Source organism: Leucopleurus acutus (genome assembly GCF_964270905.1).
Source record: "Leucopleurus acutus genome assembly, chromosome: 1".
Classification (NCBI taxonomy): domain Eukaryota; kingdom Metazoa; phylum Chordata; class Mammalia; order Artiodactyla; family Delphinidae; genus Leucopleurus; species Leucopleurus acutus.
Genome location: NC_139142.1, coordinates 132,682,523 through 132,703,733, shown reverse-complemented (window position 1 = coordinate 132,703,733; position 21,211 = coordinate 132,682,523). Strand labels below are relative to the sequence as shown.

At 38.2% G+C, this 21,211-nt stretch overlaps 1 protein-coding gene across 1 annotated transcript in view; it reads left to right on the top strand.

Annotated features, from left to right (window-relative positions):
- The window catches only part of HERC1 (HECT and RLD domain containing E3 ubiquitin protein ligase family member 1), a 215,496-nt gene that overhangs the window by 95,068 nt on the left and 99,217 nt on the right, over positions 1-21,211 (top strand). The window contains exons 20-25 of the mRNA XM_082852538.1: positions 5,944-6,058; positions 6,146-6,266; positions 8,066-8,237; positions 10,773-11,085; positions 11,533-11,653; positions 16,940-16,991. Coding sequence (XP_082708664.1) covers positions 5,944-6,058; positions 6,146-6,266; positions 8,066-8,237; positions 10,773-11,085; positions 11,533-11,653; positions 16,940-16,991 — 894 coding nt within the window. The remainder of the gene's footprint in view (positions 1-5,943; positions 6,059-6,145; positions 6,267-8,065; positions 8,238-10,772; positions 11,086-11,532; positions 11,654-16,939; positions 16,992-21,211) is intronic.

Genomic DNA, 21,211 nt, shown 5'->3' with positions numbered 1-21,211 from the left:
TGGCATAGTGTTGCTTGTAGTAATCTCTCATGATCTTTTGTATTTCTGCAGTGTCAGTTGTTACTTCTCCTTTTTCATTTCTAATTCTATTGATTTGAGTCTTCTCCCTTTTTTTCTTGATGAGTCTGGCTAATGGTTTATCCATTTTGCTTATCTTCTCAAAGAACCAGCTTTTAGTTTTATTGATCTTTGCTATCGTTTCCTTCATTTCTTTTTCATTTATTTCTGATCTGATTTTTATGATTTCTTTCCTCCTGCTAACTTTGGGGGGGGGTTTGTTCTTTCTCTAATTGCTTTAGGTGCAATGTTAGGTTGTTTATTCGAGATGTTTCCTGTTTCTTAAGGTAGGATTGTATTGCTATAAACTTCCCTCTTAGAACTGCTTTTGCTGTATCCCATAGATTTTGGGTTGTCGTGTCTCCATTGTCATTTGTTTCTAGGTATTTTTTTATTTCCTCTTTGTTTTCTTCAGTGATCACTTCGTTAATAAGTAGTGTATTGTTTAGCCTCCATGTGTTTGTATTTTTTACATATCTTTTCCTGTAATTGATATCTAGTCTCATAGCGTTGTGGTCAGAAAAGATACTTGGTATGGTTTCAATTTTCTTAAATTTACCAAGACTTGATTTGTGACCCAAGATATGATCTATCCTGGAGAATGTTCCATGAGCACTAGAGAAAAATGTGTATTCTGTTGTTTTTGGATGGAATGTCCTATAAATATCAATTAAGTCCATCTCGTTTAATGTATCATTTAAAGCTTGTGTTTCCTTATTTATTTTCATTTTGGATGATCTGTCCATTGGTGAAAGTGGGGTGTTAAAGTCTCCTACTATGAATGTGTTACTGTCGATTTCCCCTTTTATGGCTGTTAGTATTTTCCTTATGTATTGAGGTGCTCCTATGTTGGGTGCATAAATATTTACAATTGTTATATCTTCTTTTTGGATCGATCCCTTGATCATTATGTAGTGTCCTTCTTTGTCTCTTCTAATAGTCTTTATTTTAAAGTCTATGTTGTCTGATATGAGAATTGCTACTCCAGCTTTCTTTTGGTTTCCATTTGCATGAAATATCTTTTTCCATCCCCTTACTTTCAGTCTGTATGTGTCTCTAGGTCTGAAGTGGGTCTCTTGTAGACAGCAAATATATGGGTCTTGTTTTTGTATCCATTCCGCCAATCCGTGTCTTTTGGTGGGAGCATTTAGTCCATTTACATTTAAGGTAATTATCGATATGTATGTTCCTATTCCCATTTTCTTAATTGTTTTGGGTTCGTTATTGTAGGTCTTTTCCTTCTCTTGTGTTTCTTGTCTAGAGAAGTTCCTTTAGCAGTTGTTGTAGAGCTGGTTTGGTGGTGCTGAACCCTCTCAGCTTTTGCTTGTCTGTAAAGGTTTTAATTTTTCCATCAAATCTGAATGAGATCCTTGCTGGGTAGAGTAATCTTGGTTGCGGGTTTTTCTCCTTCATCAGTTTAAATATGTCATGCCACTCCCTTCTGGCTTGCAGAGTTTCTGCTGAAAGATCAGCTGTTAACCTGATGGGGATTCCTTTGTGTGTTATTTTTCCCTTGCTGCTTTTAATATGTTTTCTTTGTGTTTAATTTTTGACAGTTTGATTCATATGTGTCTTGGTGTATTTCTCCTTGGATTTATCCTGTATGGGACTCTCTGTGCTTCCTGGACTTGATTAACTATTTCCTTTCCCATATTAGGGAAGTTTTCAACTATAATGTCTTCAAATATTTTCTGTCCCTTTCTTTTTCTCTTCTTCTTCTGGAACCCCTATAATTCGAATGTTGGTGCATTTAATGTTGTCTCAGAGGTCTCTGAGACTGTCCTCAGTTCTTTTCATTCTTTTTTCTTTATTCTGCTCTGCAGTAGTTATTTCCACTATTTTATCTTCCAGGTCACTTATCCGTTCTTCTGCCTCAGTTATTCTGCTATTGATCCCATCTAGAGTATTTTTCATTTCATTTATTGTGTTGTTCATTGTTGTTTGTTTCATCTTTAGTTCTTCTAGGTCCTTGTTAAATGTTTCTTGCATTTTGTCTATTCTGTTTCCAAGATTTTGGATCATCTTTACTGTTATTATTCTGAATTCTTTTTCAGGTAGACTGCCTATTTCCTCTTCATTTGTTAGGTCTGGTGGGTTTTTATCTTGCTCTTTCATCTGCTGTATGTTTTTCTGTCCTCTCATTTTGCTTATCTTACTGTGTTTGGGGTCTCCTTTTTGCAGGCTGCAGGTTTGTAGTTCCCGTTGTTTTTTGTGTCTGTCCCCAGTGGCTAAGGTTGGTTCAGTGGGTTGTGTAGGCTTCCTGGTGGAGGGGACTAGTGCCTGTGTTCTGGTGGATGAAGCTGGATCTTGTCTTTCTGGTGGGCAGGTCCACCTCTGGTGGTGTGTTTTGGGTTGTCTCTGGACTTATTATGATTTTAGGCAGCCTCTCTGCTAATGGGTGGGGTTGTGTTCCTGTCTTGCTAGTTGTTTGGCATAGGATGTTCAGCACTGTAGCTTGCTGGTTGTTGAGTGAAGCTGGGTGCTGGTTTTGAGATGGAGATCTCTGGGAGATTTTCGCCATTTGATATTATGTGGACCTGGGAGGTCTCTTGTTGACCAGTGTCTTGAAATTGGCTCTCCCACCTCAGAGGCACAGCACTGACTCCTGGCTGCAGCACCAAGAGCCTTTCATCCACATGGCTCAGAATAAAAGGGAGAAAAAGTAGAAAGAATTAGTAGAAGTAGAAAGAAAGAAAGAAAAAGAAAGAAGGGAGGGAGGAAGGAAGGAAGGAAGGAGAGAAGGAAGGAAAAAAGGAAGAAAGAAGATAAAGTTAAAATAAGATAAAATATAGTAAAGTTATTAAAATAAAAAAAAATTATTAAGAGAAAAATAAATGGACAGATAGCGCCCTTGGACAAATGGTGGAAGCAAAGCTATACAGACAAAATCTCACATAGAAGCATACACATACATACACACTCACAAAAAGAGGAAAAGGGGGAAAAAATCCTAAATCTTGCTCTCAAAGTCCACCTCCTCAATTTGTGACGATTCGTTGTCTAAAGAAGGGAAGGAAGGAAAGAAAGTTTGAAGATAAAGTAAAATAAAATAAAGTTATTAAAATAAAAAGTAATTATTAAGAAAAAATATTAGAAAAACGGACGGACAGAACCCTCAGACAAATGGTGGAAGCAAAGCTATACAGACAAAATCTCACACAGAAGCACACACATACACACTCACAAAAAAAGGAAAAGGGGGAAAAATCCTAAATCTTGCTCTCAAAGTCCGCCTCCTTAATTTGGGATGATTCGTTGTCTATTCATGTATTTCACAGATGTAGGGTACATCAAATTGATTGTGGAGCTTTAATCCGCTGCTTCTGAGGCTGCTGGGAGAGATTTCCCTTTCTCTTCTTTGTTCTCACAGCTCCGAGGGTTCGGCTTTGGATTTGGCCCCGCCTCTGTGTGTACGTCACCGGAGGGCGTCTGTTCTTCGCTCAGACAGGACGGGGTTAAAGGAGCAGCTGATTCGGGGGCTCTGGCCCACTCAGGCCGGGGGGAGGGAGGGGCACGGAGTGCGGGGCGAGCCTGCGGCGGCAGAGGCCAGCGTGACGTTGCACCAGCCTGAGGCGCGCCGTGTGTTCTCCCAGGGGAGTTGTCCCTGGATCCCGGGACCCTGGCAGTGGCGGGTTGCAAACGCTTCCCGGAAGGGGGCTGTGGATAGTGACCTGTGCTCGCACACAGGCTTCTTGGTGGCGGCAGCAGCAGCCTTAGCGTCTCATGCCTGTCTCTGTGGTCCGCGCTTTTAGCCGCGGCTTGCGCCCGTCTCTGGAGCTCCTTTAAGCAGCGTTCTTAATCCCTTCTCCTCGCGCACCAGGAAACAAAGAGGGAAGAAAAAGTCTCTTGCCTCTTCGGGAGGTCCAGACTTTTCCCCAGACTCCCTCCCGGCCAGCCGTGCCGCACTAACCCCCTGCAGGCTGCGTTCACGCCGCCAACCCCAGTCCTCTCCCTGCGCTCCGACCGAAGCCCAAGCCTCAGCTCCCAGCGCTGCCCGCCCCGGCGGGTGGGCAGACAAGCCTGTCGGGCTGGTGAGTGCCGGTCGGCAGCGATCCTCTCTGTGGGAATCTCTCCACTTTGCCCCCCACACCCCTGTTGCTGTGCTCTCCTCCACGGCTCCGAAGCTTCCGCCTCCGCCACCCGCAGTCTCTGCCCGCGAAGGGGCTTCCTAGTGTGTGGAAACCTTTCCTCCTTCACAGCTCCCTCCCGCTGGTGCAGGTCCCGTCCCTATCCTTTTGTCTCTGTTTATTCTTTTTTCTTTTGCCCTACCCAGGTACGTGGGGGGTTTCTTGCCTTTTGGGAGGTCTGAGGTCTTCTGCCAGCGTTCAGTAGGTGTTCTGTAGGAGTTGTTCCACGTGTAGATGTATTTCTGGTGTATCTGTGGGGAGGAAGGTGATCTCCGCGGCTTACTCTTCCGCCATCTTCCCGGCCTGCCATCCCCACGACTGTCACGGCTTCGGCCGCCGGGGCCCCTCCAGAGCCGGCAGCCTCAGTGAGGCCGCCCTCCCCTCGGGCTCTGGGGCCGTTCCGTGATGGCGGAGGGAAGAGACCCCGAGTTGCGGGAGTTCCAGCTCTGCGGAAACGCGGGCTCCGTTCTTGGTTTTGTTTTTAAGTAGCATGGTAAATCTGTCAAATTAACAGAGTCTAGCAGACATTCTGGGAGTAGACAGTAAACCTCCCATCCCCATTTGGAATCTACTGAATGTATTTCATTTTTAAATTATAGAACTGGTGTGCTAACATGGAATTAAAGAAAGCAGCTGACTAGTTTCCATCATCTAATGCTGTGATTTGGGTTTTCAATTTCACATACTCATCTCTGTCCAAATGTTGTTTCATCTCTTACCTACCTAAATATACATGTATTCACAGTATCTGATGGCTTCAAATACCACATATATACATACTTGACTAGTTTACTCAGTATCTCCACTAGGGTGTCTAATACATAGTATTCAGAACCAGACTCCTGATTACAGATACCTATCCTCCCAAAGGGCTGTCCTTGTGATCTTCTCTCAGTAAAAGCCAACTGCATTCTAAATACATTATAGTCATCCTTGTCTGCTCTCATGTGCACATCTGATCCATCAACAAATTTCTTCAACTCTACCTTCAGAATACATCTGGAGTCTAACCACTTCTTACTAACCCCACTGCTACTACTATGTAATAATTACTTCTGCTGTTGCTGTTCCTATAGTAAATTCTGCACTCAGCAGTTAGAGTGAGCCTTTTAAAACACAGATCACATCATCCCGTACCTCTGTTCACAGTTTCTAATGGTCCTTCCCATTTCCCTCAGTGTTAAACCTAGAGGACTTGCAATGGCCTGCAAGGCCCTATGTGATCTGGACCCCAGACAGCTTTCTAATGTCTCCTACCACTCTCGTGCATGCACATTTTGCTCTAGCTGCTCTGTCCTCCTTGAACTCAGGCAGGGCCTCTACATAGTTTTTTTGAAAGGACACTGTTTGTGTGGCTTCTTCCCCTACCTCATCTAGATCTCTCTGCTTGATTGTAGCCTTATTGGGGACCTTCCCAAACCAGCTTATAAAAAAATAGTAAACCCACACAGTACAGTATTCCCTGTTCTCCTCACCCTGCTTTATTTTTCTCCATAGCATTTATCTGTCATATTAATGTTTTTATTTATTGTTACCTCATGCCCCTCCCCCACGACAACTAGAATATAAGCTCTGTGAGATCTGGGACTTAGTTTTGTTCACTGCTGTGTTCCTAGCGCAGTATGTGGGATCTAGTAGGTGCGTGTGTTAAATAACTGCTTAGGAAAACGATAAAATTCAGGTGTTAGATTACTAAAGCTATTAAAATTACCTCTGAACTGTTTTCTGTGAAATGTCAGTGTATCATTTTTATTTTCAGATTGGGACAGTGCAACTTTAAGTAATGAGTCACTCTTGGACACTGTGTCTAGATTTGTTCTTGCAGCTCTTCTGAAACACACAAATTTACTCAGTCAAGCATGTGGAGAAAGCCGGCAAGTAACTTAAACTATCCTCAGACAAATATTTGCTCTCATGATGTCGGAAGTTAAGTAACTTTTCTATTTTGGTTCTTTATTTAGATATCAACCTGGTAAAAGCTTATCAGAAGTGTACCGTTGTGTGTACAAAGTTCGAAGTCGTTTACTTGCTTGCAAGAACCTTGAACTTATTCAGACCAGGTCATCATCAAGAGACAGATGGGTAAAGTTGGAAATCAGTTAATTTCTATGTTTTTCTGCAAGCTGTGAGCGATAGCTCCATATTTGTGTATGTGAGGGGAAAAAAATGTGGCTTAATTATTGCAGATGTTCAATAAATATTGAGTAGTTCTTTTTCTAGGGAAAATAATTGGATGAGTAGAAGATTGGGGGTTTATTTAACCACCCACTTATCAAGTGTGATATGGCTGCTAAGGAAGTTTATATATTCTTAGGCCATATAGGTAATAACAACAAATTGAATTGTCCAAATCATATGAAATATTATTCCTTTGTTTTACGCTCATCAGATCATGTTTGAATTATCCTGTTTGATTTGGGGTGCCATAACTTATGAGGGATATTAGCAAACTTAGATTGGTTAAAGGTCTGAAAATCATCTTATACAAGCACTGTAAAGTGTCAGAAATGTTTATCTTAGAGAATGAAAGCAAAGGGGAGTCGTATGATAGGTGCCTTAAAGATATTTAAAGGACTTCCATGTAGGAGAGGAAATAAATGTGTTCCCTGTTGTTCCAGAGGGCACAGGTAGGACCAAAGGGTAACAACTGAATGGAGAATCATTGTTAGCTGAATGTAAGGAAAAAAGCCTTCTAATGATTAGAGTTGCCCACCGCTGGAGGTAAAGATTGAAAACTTTAATTAAGGATGTTCCAGAAGTAGTTCTTGCAACAAAAATGAGATGATTTCTAAAGTGCTTGGTAATCCTGATAGCACGATCCTATAATTATGAGTATAGCCTGATACCTCACCTTCAATAGTGCTTACTTTGAAATGTCATATGTTAGATGCTTTGCACTCCATTATTTAGATCTTAGATTTTAAAAACCAAACTTTATCTCTACATTTGTATTATAGTATTCTTTTGGCATGCACTGATTTAATATTTGTGATCCAACTATTTGTTAGTGACCTTGAAAGCCCATGAAATATACTAATTAGCCATTTTGTTGAGTCTCATATTTGAAACTTAAATATTGTGGAGATACATGACTTATGTATTTTGTGAGTCTGACTGACTGCTCAGTATCCCCATCCAATCATGAATCACAAAATAACTTTTATTGTACATCTGAGGATATCATTAAAAAATTTCACTTGTGCTTTATACTGGAATATGTGGGATGTTTGTGACTCTCTTCACCACTGTTGTAAGGACTCTTTTCTTTAGATGACTGCGAGGTAGCATAACCACCATGGGAAATAAAATTAACATTGTCCTTACCAGATTTCTAATTTTTGGTTTCCTCAGGGACAAAGTAAAGAAAATAATTAAAAACAATACTGTTTGTATAATCGAGATTTGCTAAGAGAGTAGAACTTAAAGTTTTTCACCAAAAAAAGGTTAAAAAATGCTGTTTTGTTTTAAATTAGCATTATTAAACATTTATACAGAGTAACAATAACATACACAGCTTGAGGGAGACTCAATGGAATCACATTTCATGTTCTTTACCTTTTATGCTTGGTGTCGTACTCAACTCATTTTAACTTAGCAGTTTACAGCAGAACAGCAATATGTATGAGTCAATTTACAGCATGACATTTTAATCAAAATATTGAGGAAGAGAGCATAGTTAGATGTTTCTGTATATTATGTGTACATACATTCTTTCTAATCTTTTCAGATTTATCCAGTATATCTTTTGTTTTTGTGGTAAAATTCATGTGTTATTACTGCTATTAGCATTATTTTCCATGATAAAAAAGTCAAGGTTTTAATGATATTTTTCAAAATTAAAAAATATATATATTCAGTGTAGCTCTGATCATTTCTTTAAGATCTCGGAAAACCAAGACTCTGCAGATGTTGATCCTCAGGAGCATTCATTTACCCGGACCATTGATGAAGAAGCTGAAATGGAAGAACAGGCTGAGCGAGATAGGGAAGAGGGGCATCCAGAGCCGGGGGATGAGGAGGAAGAACGGGAACACGAAGTGATGACAGCTGGCAGTGAGTATATCCGTCTTGCTTTACAGATACACACTGTGGCATTCTTTTTGGTAGGGAAACTGACTGTAGAAGAGAGAGGCAAAAACATTTCCTTACAGTTTTTCTAAAGAGGTGTGATATTCTCCTGATGATCTGATTAGCTACATTTCAGTTCTTACAACTGCTAGTTCTGTTCTGAAGCTGTTGGATTGCATGTTTTGGGCTGAAAAGCTCTGGAAGCAGGCTTTTGGAAACAGTACCTGTTCCACTGAGTCTCATTTATGAAGTGATGCCCATGAGTCGTTGGATAGGGACATTCAAAGCATGTTCTCTGGAGGGTACCAACTTGTCCATTCACCTGGCTGGCCTCTGGGTGGTGAGGAAGAGAGCCCCTTTCTAAGCCTATTAGGAGAGCCCAATTATTTTCCATATGTAGAACTTTTTAAATTATAAACTTCCCCCACTGACTGCACTGCTGATTTCAGTAGAGAGCAAGAATATACATGAGAATATTATTGGCTGGTGAATGACATTTTTCATACTTTTTTATTACAAGGCTACAGATAGTTTTACAATGTAATCATTTAGATGTTTAAAGAGAAATATGGAAGCTTTGTTATCTTTTGAGTGATCTGGCTGTTTCAAGTTAAAGTGTATATTTACTTTTGTAGCCTAAAACGTTTTGGCCATCTATGCATTTGGTATTGAGATTGTATATATATTTCAGTCAATTTGACACTTACTTTATTATCAATTTATCTGTGTTGTGCATACTTCTAAAAATGATTCTGAGGTGACTCAAAACAAGGCCAAAACCCATTAAAACAAGAGGAGAAATATAAGGTTCAGATGGAGAAGAGGGGATTGGAGATGAGGAGGTGGAGAATAATTTTATATATATATTAAAATATATATATATATATATAAAACGTGTGTGTGTGTGTATATATATATATATATTTTTTTTTTTTTTTTTTTTTTTTTTTTTGCTGTGCTGCATGGCTTGCAGGATCTTAGCTCCCCAACCAGGGATTGATTGAACCTGGGCCCTGGAAGTGAGAGCACTGAGTCCTAACCACGGGACCGCCAGGAAATTCCCAGAGAATAATTATATTTTAAAACCTAGGCTGAGGGAACATTTACAGATGAACTTAAGACTTAGTTTAGAAATTCCTAAAAGCAAAGACCAAAGGGGAAAGCACAGTAACAAAAGATAACCCTCAATTATATTAAAAGAAAGCGTAATAGTTACCCAGGGAGTAATAATTTTTAAACTAGCTGCCGTTTTTGAGCATCAGTTATATGCTGGGCACTGGGTCAAATGCTTCACATAGATTAACTCATAATCCTCTCCGTCTTAGATGATTTCTAGTATTACCCTGTTCTAAAGATGGACAAACTGAGGTTTAAGGAGGCAAAATTATGTGCCTAGGGCCACTGTTCGTAGCAGCTAGAATTAGAACCAGGTCTGCCTCAAATTCCAGTAACCATTCTCTTAGTTACTTTAACTGATTTCTAGCTCTAGACTGTTAGTTCGTTGCTTTGATTTTCTTAGAAATAAGGGACTTTCAACAGCATAATGAATATGTTGTCATAATAATACTTTGAAATATACAAATGCATTTTTAAAGTTTGTACTTCCATATTAACAGACAAATCTAGTATTTTACTAACTTTCTTGCCTGGGTTCCCCATTAAAAATACCATCTTCACTTAAATTTGAGTAAAACATTCTTTTCCTATTGTGAAATACCTATCACTGCATCAGAACCTTGTTAAACCCACTTTTTACACTTGTGAATTGGGAAGAGCTGGCATAAGATGGACATTCCTGGTGATACTATTTGACTCTGGGGGCCGTCTTGGCCATATTATTATAACCAGATTCTGTTTCAGCAAAGACCTTTAATGGTTGTGCTTATGTAATATGTTTAAAATACAACAAAGTGTAGGTATTAGGAATTATATGGACTTCGGAAGGGGAAAGGGGGCTCTTCATTATAACTAATGCAACTTAACTTTTGTCTGTTTCTTTTGTAACCTGACAATTTCAAACCAAGGTTGTGAACATTTCAGAAATAGGCAGTTATTTTTATCTAACCCAGTGATTCTCAGACTTTAATGACCTTCAAAATCAGCTGGAGGGCTTGCTAAACTGTACATTGCTGGCTCCATGCCCAGAGCTTCTGATTAGAAAGCCTGGGATGGGCCCAGTATTTTTCATTTCTAACAAGTGCCAGATGATGTTGATGCTGCTCTTCTAGAACCACACTTTGCAAACCACTGATCAAACTCATAAGAGTAGAAATAGAATCAACCAAATCTAAATTCTGTAAAGGCATAAGTATTTCCTATTGTAATTTTTATAAAAAGTTTAATGTTATACGTGTATTTTTGATAAAATTTAACTTAGTTACTTAGTATTTAATGTCTAAAAAATGATTTTCCCTCTTTCAATAAGTTTTTGGTCCAAACTTTTTGACTGTTTTTATTGTTATTTTCTTTGCTCTTCTCTCCCCATGTGTTAAGACCTTGTTTTTGTGTTACATGTTACAGAAATCTTTCAGTGTTTCCTCTCAGCCCGTGAAGTAGCTCGTAGCCGAGATCGAGATAGAATGAACAGTGGGGCAGGGTCTGGGGCTCGAGCTGATGATCCACCTCCTCAGTCTCAGCAAGAGCGAAGGGTCAGCACAGACCTTCCTGAGGGTCAGGATGTGTACACTGCTGCCTGCAACTCCGTGATCCATCGATGTGCCCTGTTAATATTAGGAGTAAGTCCTGTGATTGATGAGCTTCAGAAGCGAAGGGAAGAAGGACAGTTGCAGCAGCCTTCCACAAGTGCCTCTGAAGGGGGTGGACTTATGACCAGGTGGGACTGACTAGAAACTTAAAACATTTCTCTCCTCTCCTTGTTTCTTTATGCATTGAAATGGTTTATTCTCACTTATTGTATTCTGAAATTAACACAGACATGGAGGAGGAAATACAAATTGACAAGGATGAATTTAATGTAAAGAGTGATACTAATTCAGCCTGGCGTATAAATTTCTGATGAAATGAGGAGGCACAATTTTTCACACATATAAACAACAGTAGTTGATTGGCATAATTCTGTAATTTAGTGGCATGGAAGTTATTCTGATGTAATTGAGAAGGACTTTGTGCTTAGACCTGACTGAGAGCCAGGGTTTTCCATTGACAGACATAATTACTCCTCACTGTGTGTGTGTTTTATCTCTGTGCTGCTAGTTCCATTCAATTTTATGTTCACTAACAGTCCCAAATCGAAAAACTTTTCTTTGTGCATGTGAGACAGGAGTGAAAGTCTTACTGCAGAGAGCCGGCTAATCCACGCAAGTCCAAATTATAGACTGATCAAATCGAGGAGTGAATCTGATTTGTCTCAGCCTGAATCAGATGAAGAGGGTTACGCACTGGTAGGTATACCTAGATTTAGTAAAGAAGGAATTTTGTATAGCAACGTAAGACTTTGGTTAGAGTAAGTAATATACGTTTGTTTTAGACATACCAAAACCTTTTTAAAAGAACTTTTAAGAGAAATGAGATAACTATATTGCATAGGTATTTATCATCTCTATGTTAGTGACTCAGATATCTCTCTTTAGCTCTGACTTGTTCCTAAACTCCAAATTCACGTATTTGACTCCTTGATGGACGTTCTACCTGAACATCTCAGGTGACCACAATCTTAACCTATTCAAAAATAAACTCATTTTTCTCCTAAGCCTCTTCTCTCACATTCCCTATCTTAGTAAGTGTTACTATTAACTACCCAGGCTGGAAACCTGGGTTCATCCTTGACTCTACTTTTTCTTAATTCCTGGTCCCTGCAACCTCCTCACTCCCCACAGTCCAATTAGTCAAACCTTGAAAATTTTACTGTTAATATCTTTGTACTATGTCCTGCCCATCCCTCTTGCCACTGCTCTGTCTCAAACTTTCCTTCTCTTTTGCCTGGCCTGGTACAAAACTCTCCAAACTGGTTGCCCCATCTCTTGTCTTATGCCCATCTTCAACATTTCACTAGAATAATATACCTGAAATACGAATCTGTTTATATCTCCTCTACTTAAAATCTTTCAGTAGCTCTCAGTTCTCTATCAAAAAAGCCTCAGGACCTGAACTGCAGGCATTTAAGGTAAAAATCAAAGAAGTGCAATGCTGATTTATATAAGGAGTAGAAAGTAATATGTGCTATAGTGTGACGGGTAAAATAAATTATAGAATGAAAGCTGTCTAATAGATAGCTTCTATTTGAATAGTTTTGGACTTAGAGTTGATAGCTGGATTTTCATTTTGGCTGATCCTCTGCCTTATATGAGAATCTGTATGTACTACTTGACTTCTCTGGGCCTTAGTGTCCCATTGTATGATATGAGGATAGTAGTGCCTGTTGTGTAGGTGGTAATGTGTTAGACTTGGCTTCTGAACCCGATCCTGCTGATGAATAGCTTTGAGACCTTGGTCATGTCACATGATAGCTCAAACGGAAACTCTGGGTTTTTGGATTGAGATTCATTTTTAGCTCTGAAATTCTTCTCTTATGAATTGAGAAACTGGGTGTGAAAATATTTTTGAGAAGTATAGAGTGCTACATAAACATGAAGCTATTGTTTAAAAGAAACTTCTAAGCGTGAAGGATTCCTCCTCTGAGGAAAGTTGAACAGTGTCTTCAAGCAAGTTTCATTGTATGTTTTTGTTTGTTCTTCCTCCATTTATTCTTCATTCCCGTTATTATTTCTGTGCTCCCAGTTCACGTTCCCAGTCTTGCCGTCTACTGAGATTCCTCTCTGTCCATTTATGTTTCCAAGTTGATCAGTCTCATTATCTAGTCTCCTAGCCCTGTGACAGTTTTATAACAGATCATGTCACTTCTCTCCTCAAAACCTCCAATGACTTTACTATTTCTTAGAGTAGAAGCCTAGGTCCCTGCAGGGGCCTATAAGACTCTACATATCCTGGCCTCACTCCTCTCTGATCTCCTCTGCTGCTACTCTCTTTCTTGATGACTCTCCTTCTGCCACACTGACACCTCTTGGCTTTTCCATGAACATACCACACAACTTCCCCATAGGGCCTTTACATGGCTGTTTCTTCTGACTGGAATACTGTTGTCTGTAGGCAAATCCCCTTGCTTCAAGTCTTCGTTCTGATGTTACTTTTTCAGTGACACCTACCCTCACCACTCTATTTGAAATTGCAGTTTGCTCGCCTTTCCAGATATTCACTCTCTGTCTGCTTTGCCTTGCTCTGTCCCCCTCACCCCCTGGCACCTAACATTATTTGCTATATTTATCAGTTTCTCTTAGTCTACACTAGAATATAAGCTCCCTGAGGATAGAAGTTTTTGCTGTTTTATTCACTGCTGTATCCCAAGTACCTATAGTGCCTGGCACACAGTAGGCAGTCATTAAATATTTTTTGAGCGAATGAATGTCTGTCTAATCTATTTTGGTAAAATTTCTGTGCCTATTTGTTCTTTCCACTCTTCAATATAGGCCCTTGTTACTTTTGCGTGAACTGGTAGTTTTCAAACTGATCTCCCTACTTTTTCCAGTTCTTCTCCTTTGATACTGCTCCCAGAGGTAGAGCTCTTAAAAACGTACACAACGGACTTCCCTGGTGGTGCACTGGTTAAGAATCCGCCTGCCAATGCAGGGGACATGGGTTTGAGCCCTGGTCCAGGAAGATCCCACATGCCACGGAGCAACTAAGCCCGTGAGCCACAACTACTGAGCCTGTGTGTCATAACTACTGAAGCCGGTGAGCCTAGAGCCCATGCTGTGCAACAAGAGAAGCCACCGCAGTGAGAAGCCTGCGCACCGCAATGAAGAGTAGTCCCTGCTCGCTGCAACTAGTGAAAGCCTGCGCGCAGCAACGAAGACCCAACACAGCCAAAAATAAAAACAAATAAATAAATTTAAAAAAAAAAACACACACACACAAACACAACAAGAACAACAACAGAACACCTGCTGGTCATGCTACCTTCCTATTAAAAAAAAACTCAGTGACTCTGCACTGCCTACCCAGAAATCAAAGATTCTGGAAAATGTTGCTTGCCTGCTTTTGAAGCCAGTTTTCCCCTGCGGTAATCTGCATTTTTGCCATAGCATAGTAGTCCATCTGCCAGACTCCAAACATACCTTTTGAGCCTCTGCTCAAGCATCGTTTGCCTTAAATGTCCTTCTCCTGGGTTTTGTTGATGAAGTCCTGCCTCTCTCTTAAGGCCTGGTTAAAATGTCATCTCTTCCAGAAAACTTTCCTAAGATTACTCACAGTGACTCTGTCTGTTATTTACATGGCAGTTTGTTAGTATCTATAATAAACCACTAATGGTTTGTCTCATTTTGGACTTACTTATGTATTATTAGTATTTCTTTCCAGTAGACCTCTTAGAAGGTCTAGAGTTTTTTTTAATGTCCCTCATGTCTCCTACATTGTGCTTTGCATATTGTAAATGATTGATAATTCATTTCAACTGAAATGAAAGTTAAAAGATGAGGATAAATGTAGTTAAAGTGGCGTACTTTTTGGAAGCAAACAATGAAATCTGACTTAGTCACAATAGACTCTATTGATTTTGACCTGGGGCAAGACACTTAACCTTTCTGAGCTCCAGCATTTTTATCTTTGAAATGGGGAATACCACTACCTGTTATGCTTGCCTCATCGGGGTTGTTGTGAACAACAAGTTTAGTAATACAATTTAAAACATGTTGAAAGTTATGTTTTCAAAACATAATGGGAAGACAGGTAAATGGAGGTGAGTTGAACCTAGATATAATTGCCACGTCTAGGTTCTACAGAATTTTAAAAAGATTAAGAAACACATTTTTGGGAAAGATGGACCCTTAATCAACTTTTCTTATGGAATATTTAGAAAGATTGTGTCATAAAAGGTGGAAAAGTCAAGAACTAGAGAGAGCAGATTCTGTTGTGGGTGAGGAGACTTGGGCTGAGCCTTCAGGCTGAGCCTCCTGTAGACGAAGAGGAGCAAGCCGTGGGGGCAGTGGGGGGTTTTCCAGCTGAATTATGTTACCCTTCTGTCTGAGGTTATTTAGGATTATCATTGATGTCTTTGATATCTGGTAGTACTTGTTTATCCTGAATTGTCAGTGAATGAAATGCTTTCTTAAAATAACTGAAGTTAACCAGCTTGATGCTAAATCTGAGTTTTAACCTTCTTTCGTAAAGCGTATTATGTGATATATTATCTACTCTGTCTTAGTGACCACAGAAACCTAAGTCAACAGTTACACAGTTAACTGTTTGATTGACACATGTCATACTTACCAGCATTTCTTACTATGCTCTCCTAATCTACCTCCCTCATTTCCCTACCGCCCTCTTTCACAAAGGATTTGATTTAGCATACAAAAATAAATACTATTTATAAAAGTATAAAAGAATGAATTAGGGCTAAAAGGAACTGAGAGAGGAAAATAAAGCCCTGAGTAAGATTTGTACACCTCTACACCTATCCTGTGATGTTCTGCCAGAGATCGGCCAGCAAATAGGAAAAACACGAGTTGCATGATTCACAATGTGTAAAAGATAAAAACCAGGTTTTCAAGAAAAACTCAGATATTTCTGGTTCTGAGACCTGAGATAAATTTCTTCCTTGAGCCCTCATGGCAAAGGTACTGTGTAATAAAAATGTTATATTGCATGAGATGGCATTGTCTTCAGGAACTGTTGTGACAACTGTTTGGTGTTTTCTCCAGCATCAAATGGCCTGGGAACATACTTATTTCTGGTGTGTGTGTGTGTGTATATGTAAAACAGAATGTATTTATCCACAATGTGGGTACATATGTCTATATGTATTACCAGGAAAAAATTTTCTAAATGACATTTCCTAAATGGGTCTGTAACAGTCACTTCTGCAGCCTTTCTACTTTGCCACCAACTTTTTTATTGTGTGATAAAGTGCAATTGAAATTGCTGAGACCATAATGTCAAATCTGTGCATAAATCTAAGTCATGGGTTTGTATATGGCTATCTGTACATAGAGTAGATAGTTGTCACCAGTGCCTCCCCACCACACACACACACACACACACACACACACACACACAAATATACTTCCTTTCTTCCTGAAAGCCTTCACTGTTTATTAAGCTGACTGCAGTTTAACCATTTGAGATTTCTTTATTTTAAGAGGTTTTAAAAACATTTTGAAGTCTTTTAAAATACTACCAGAAAGCTTAGGACTGTGTTATTCTCCTGTTAGTGTGGGTTCATCAGATTCTCTTCTTCTATACACCTAGCCAAGGCTAATAGTTTTGAAAAGAATGGAAAGTGAGGATAGAACAACTAGTGATTTTGGAAAATGGGACTTTGCTACAGGGGCTTTAGGCATCTAGAGGGTATTAATAAGAGATCATACTGTGTTAGAAAGATAAAAGACAAAGATTTCAAAGAAGAAAAAGGTGACAACAAAGAAAAAGTTCTGCTACTTTACACTGTTAATTAATGTGCATATTGACTTTGTGTTTTAGTATCTCAGAGTCATGTGCCTGAACTGTTTTCAGTGGGTTTTTAGAGACTTTTTGTTCTTAGCCTGACTTGACTGGTGAATAAGTAGCACATTGCTATAATTATGCAGATTACTTTTTATTTTATTTAGTACTCTATTAAATCTTAATCTTAAATAATTTTCACAATTAAATTTTATTATTTATTTTTAACTTAACAGAGTGGAAGACGAAATGTTGATTTGGACTTGGCATCATCTCATAGAAAGAGAGGTAAGTATTAAATATTAAATATCTGGTGAAGTAGCTCTTTTTATATCTGATATGTTTAGATCTGATTGTCATTGAAACATTATTGCAAAAAAGTTAGAAACATTTTCTCAGAAAAGTTAAAAGGAAGATCATTTTCTTGAAAATATACACCCTTAAAAAAAGATCTGGGAATGTCTAGGAGTTAATAATCAGTTCTCTTTCTCATTTGTTATGTTTTGACTTTTTAAAAGTCCCATGGAACTCTGGAAGCAGTGCTTTACATTGTGGGGGGTTATGGACATAATTTGCCATGCTTTAGCTCAATGGTATAGTTGCTATAGTTTAAATGGTGTTACAAGGAGAACTCTTTACCCCATTCACCTTTAATACACACATACACACTTTCAAACTGAAAGTTTCTAGTTTTTTTCCTCTTCGCCTCTCAAGATGCAAAGCATATAAGAGATGAACAGATGATTTCTAAAAATAAAATTTTCCCATGAGGAGCGATTTTAGAGTTCATCAAGAGTTAAGCTCATTTGCTAAAAGCTGTATCTTAATGAATAATATAGTTAACTCTTGTTTATATGTACAAATAGATGGAAAGAACAGCAGTTTTAGATAATACAAATCCAAGGTAACTAAAAACTCTCCAAGTATTATTCTTGATTAATTGGCACTTTTTTTTTTTTTTTTTTTTTTTTTTGCGGTACGCGGCTCACTCACTGTTGTGGCCTCTCCCGTTGCGGAGCACAGGCTCTGGACACTCAGGCCCAGCGGCCATGGCTCACGGGCCCAGCCACTCCGCGGCATGTGGGATCCTCCCGGACCGGGGCACGAACCCATGTCCCCTGCATCGGCAGGTGGACTCTCAACCACTGCACCACCAGGGGAGCCCCCAAATTGGCACTTTTATTAACCCATTTTTTCTGTGATTGTGAAAACTTGAAATGTTAAAAGTTGCCACTAGTGGAAGTTTTCTAAAAGCCTGTAGGAGAACTGTTTTTTCCCATTATATTGTCTTTTATATTTCAGAATTGAACCCTTCTCTTGATAACTTCCTTGGCAGGATGTTAGGTTCTCTACAGGAAAAAAAGTGAGAAGTAAGGGAAGGTTGAGGAATGAGAGGAAGAAATGCACCCACAGTTTTTTCATTTTTGTGTTTATAACTTAGAAGAAATGTTGGTATTTATAACTTAGAAGAAATGTTGGTACTTAGAATACTAAGAATGATTTTTTTTTGGAACTATTAGGAATTATAGGGACTAGAGCTGGTGCTTTGTTTATTGAAAAGTCTTTTAGTATTATAACATATCAAGGTTCCAAAAAATACAGGGTATTTGTGATATCAAAGAAATTAAACGATGTTTAGTATAACATGCAATATGTATTTTATCATTTTCTAATTCTTTGAAAATTGGCAATTCATGTGCCATAATTAGCCAGAGTATCCTTTTCCTTAACCACTTGAGTTAGGAATTAAATTTTTGGAACGCTTTTCCCTTCCTAATGTTGGTTAGCTCAGGCAAAGATTGTTGCTATAATTTCTATGTTATATTAATAAAAAGATGGCTCCAAACTTACTGAGTAGCATAAGGGATCCAGCCTGTCGTTTTAAGAGCTTCCTACTATACTAATTATGTTTATAAGTGATAGTCTGTTGACTAAAATTACTCTTTTCTCTAAGATCTTTATCATGCTTATGGAAATATAAATTTGAGATTCAGTCTATGATAACTGTGTCAGCATGTGACAAAGTAATCTTCGGAATAAAACAAAAAGTGGTATTTTTAGCTTTGAATTAAGAATAACCTAGAAGTCAAGTGTAAATTACTTAGGAGGAATTAATATGACACTTTAAAATAACTATTCTAGAGTTGCTACCTGTTCACAATTTTAAACAATTGCCCTATAAGTACGTGTCATTTTCCTGTAGTTTTAGAGCTAAGTAGATACAACTGAATTAAGCCATTAATCCAAATTTGTTTATGGGTAAACCAACTTCTTCAAAAGGTCATAGTATCAAGACCTATTAACTTCTTGGAATCTAACTTTATTTTGTTGGAAACAGAAAGGCAAACAAACAGGACCTCATGGGAAAAGTTTGTTTGTTTAAATTACCCATTTAGGAAGTTATAATAGGGAGGCAAACTAGTTATGCAAATTATCATGGTATCACCTAATGTGGTACCAGTTTATTCTAGTAATCATTGTATCTTAATGTTCTCAGGCAAAAATTTTGCTGATAGCTTTGTTCCTAGGAATAGGTGACTAGAAAGTAGTACTGTTCTAGGAAGAGCAGCAAAAATAATTTTCAATCTCATGAATCCTAGTGTTTGTGGATTAAACAATGAAAATGTATACTTAATATCATGCATTTAATTATAATGAATTTCTTTCTTTAAAAGAAATTAACATTGAAAATACATTTGGAACATTATATTTTGAAAGAAATTTTTAAAAATCATGTATATTTAGAGACTACCGTCTGACCACAGTGGAATTTTTTGTTTTGTTTTGCCCTTAAATGATGATTAAAATAAACCACCCTATTTTTTCCCTATTTATTGTCAATATGGACCAGATGTCATAAGCCATAACATGCCTATCTTCAGTTGGTCAGATGAACCTACCAAGTCTGAGAACTTTTTGGAGCCATTCAGGTGTTCTGATTCTGACTTGAGCTATGCAGGACAAGCAGATGTCCAGCCAAGTGAGAATTCTTCTATGTGCTTATTTACCCCTTTCCAATATTTTGAAGAGGAAATGTAAACTTTTTTCCGCTCACTTTTCTTTATCATTTATTAGTCTAGTGGTCCTGAGTTATTAAAAGTTTAGTAAGAGAAATTAGAGATAACAATGTTTAATTACATCTCGCTTACTGAAACTAAATGGATGTATCAGTGACAATTAATGGTTGTATACACATTTCAGCTGCTCTTAATATGCCTCCAAAGACTCCTCCTTGAGAGGATCTAGTGCCTATAATTTCAGTATTTGACATTGGGGATACTGGAATTCATGCTGTTGAACCATGATTGCTTCTTTTCCCCTCACTCCAGTTAATGTGTCACAGTTGGTCCGAGCTCTTGGTCCAAGAAAGTGAGTATGGTAGGAAGGAGTAGAGCAAAGTGAGCAAATAAATTGAGCTCAGCCAACTTGTTCGGCTCTTTAGAGAATCAGAGCTAAATTGTAAATCCAAAAATGTCATCAGTTACTTTAAAAAGAGGTGACAGGTGGTACATATTTCTGCTTAGCACCTCAGAAGTAATATGAAATTTATATTCATTAAACACTTAAAAACTGCTTACTATATGCCAGGTATTGGTCTAATCACTTCAAACATATTAACTTATTTAATTCTCATAATAGCCTGTCAAAATTCTTGACAAAAGCTGTTAAACATGTTAGTATTTGGGTACTTTGATAAATACTTAAAAGATTTGCTGTAGTTGTGCAGAACTGAGCTCGTTCTTCACTGAAAGACAATATGTTTTCGCAGATACTTAACTTTAGTTTTTGTATTTAAGCTGAAACTGATATAGTGAAAAATGGTGGGGATACCAAAGCAAAATTTTAAGAAGGAGCATCATGGTTTGATTTCACTACCCTGCCCCAGGTCTTTAAATATAGTGTTAGGGTTTTATTGCTAAATAATATTGGAAACATTTATCAACATGTGTGTTTCATGGTATAACTTGTATGGGTGAAATGCTGTTTTATCTGTGCATTTCGAATTAGATTATATAAAGAAGAACAAATGTGAATGTTGTCTCCTGTATCAAATTTCTCCTTTTGTCTTCTGATTCTTGTTGTGGTAGTGTATTTACTCCTTTTTGGCCAGTTGAGCCCCAGAAAAAAGAAGAGCTTCAAGCAAGTACATGATGGCATGTTTAATTTTTTTCCCCTTTTAGCTTGCCTACATATTTTATGGTTTATAAAGTATGTATTGCAGCTCTGCCATGTTCATTTTGAAAATTCCATTTAAGAACCAAAGTTGTAAGGACAAGTAAACAATCTCAAATTTCTTGTTGGACTTTATATTTTCTTTTTATAGTAGGAGACTCTGAATTAATATTAAGTAAGAATTGGGCTCAGTCACAATTACTCTGTAGAGGCTTTTGATATGCTTTTCAGACACAATATTTCCTATATTCAGATAAAAAACACAGAACAAATCAGTTATTATGTTGTTATAATTTTTTTTTTAAGAATTAGAGGTTTTTCATCTCTCATTTCCA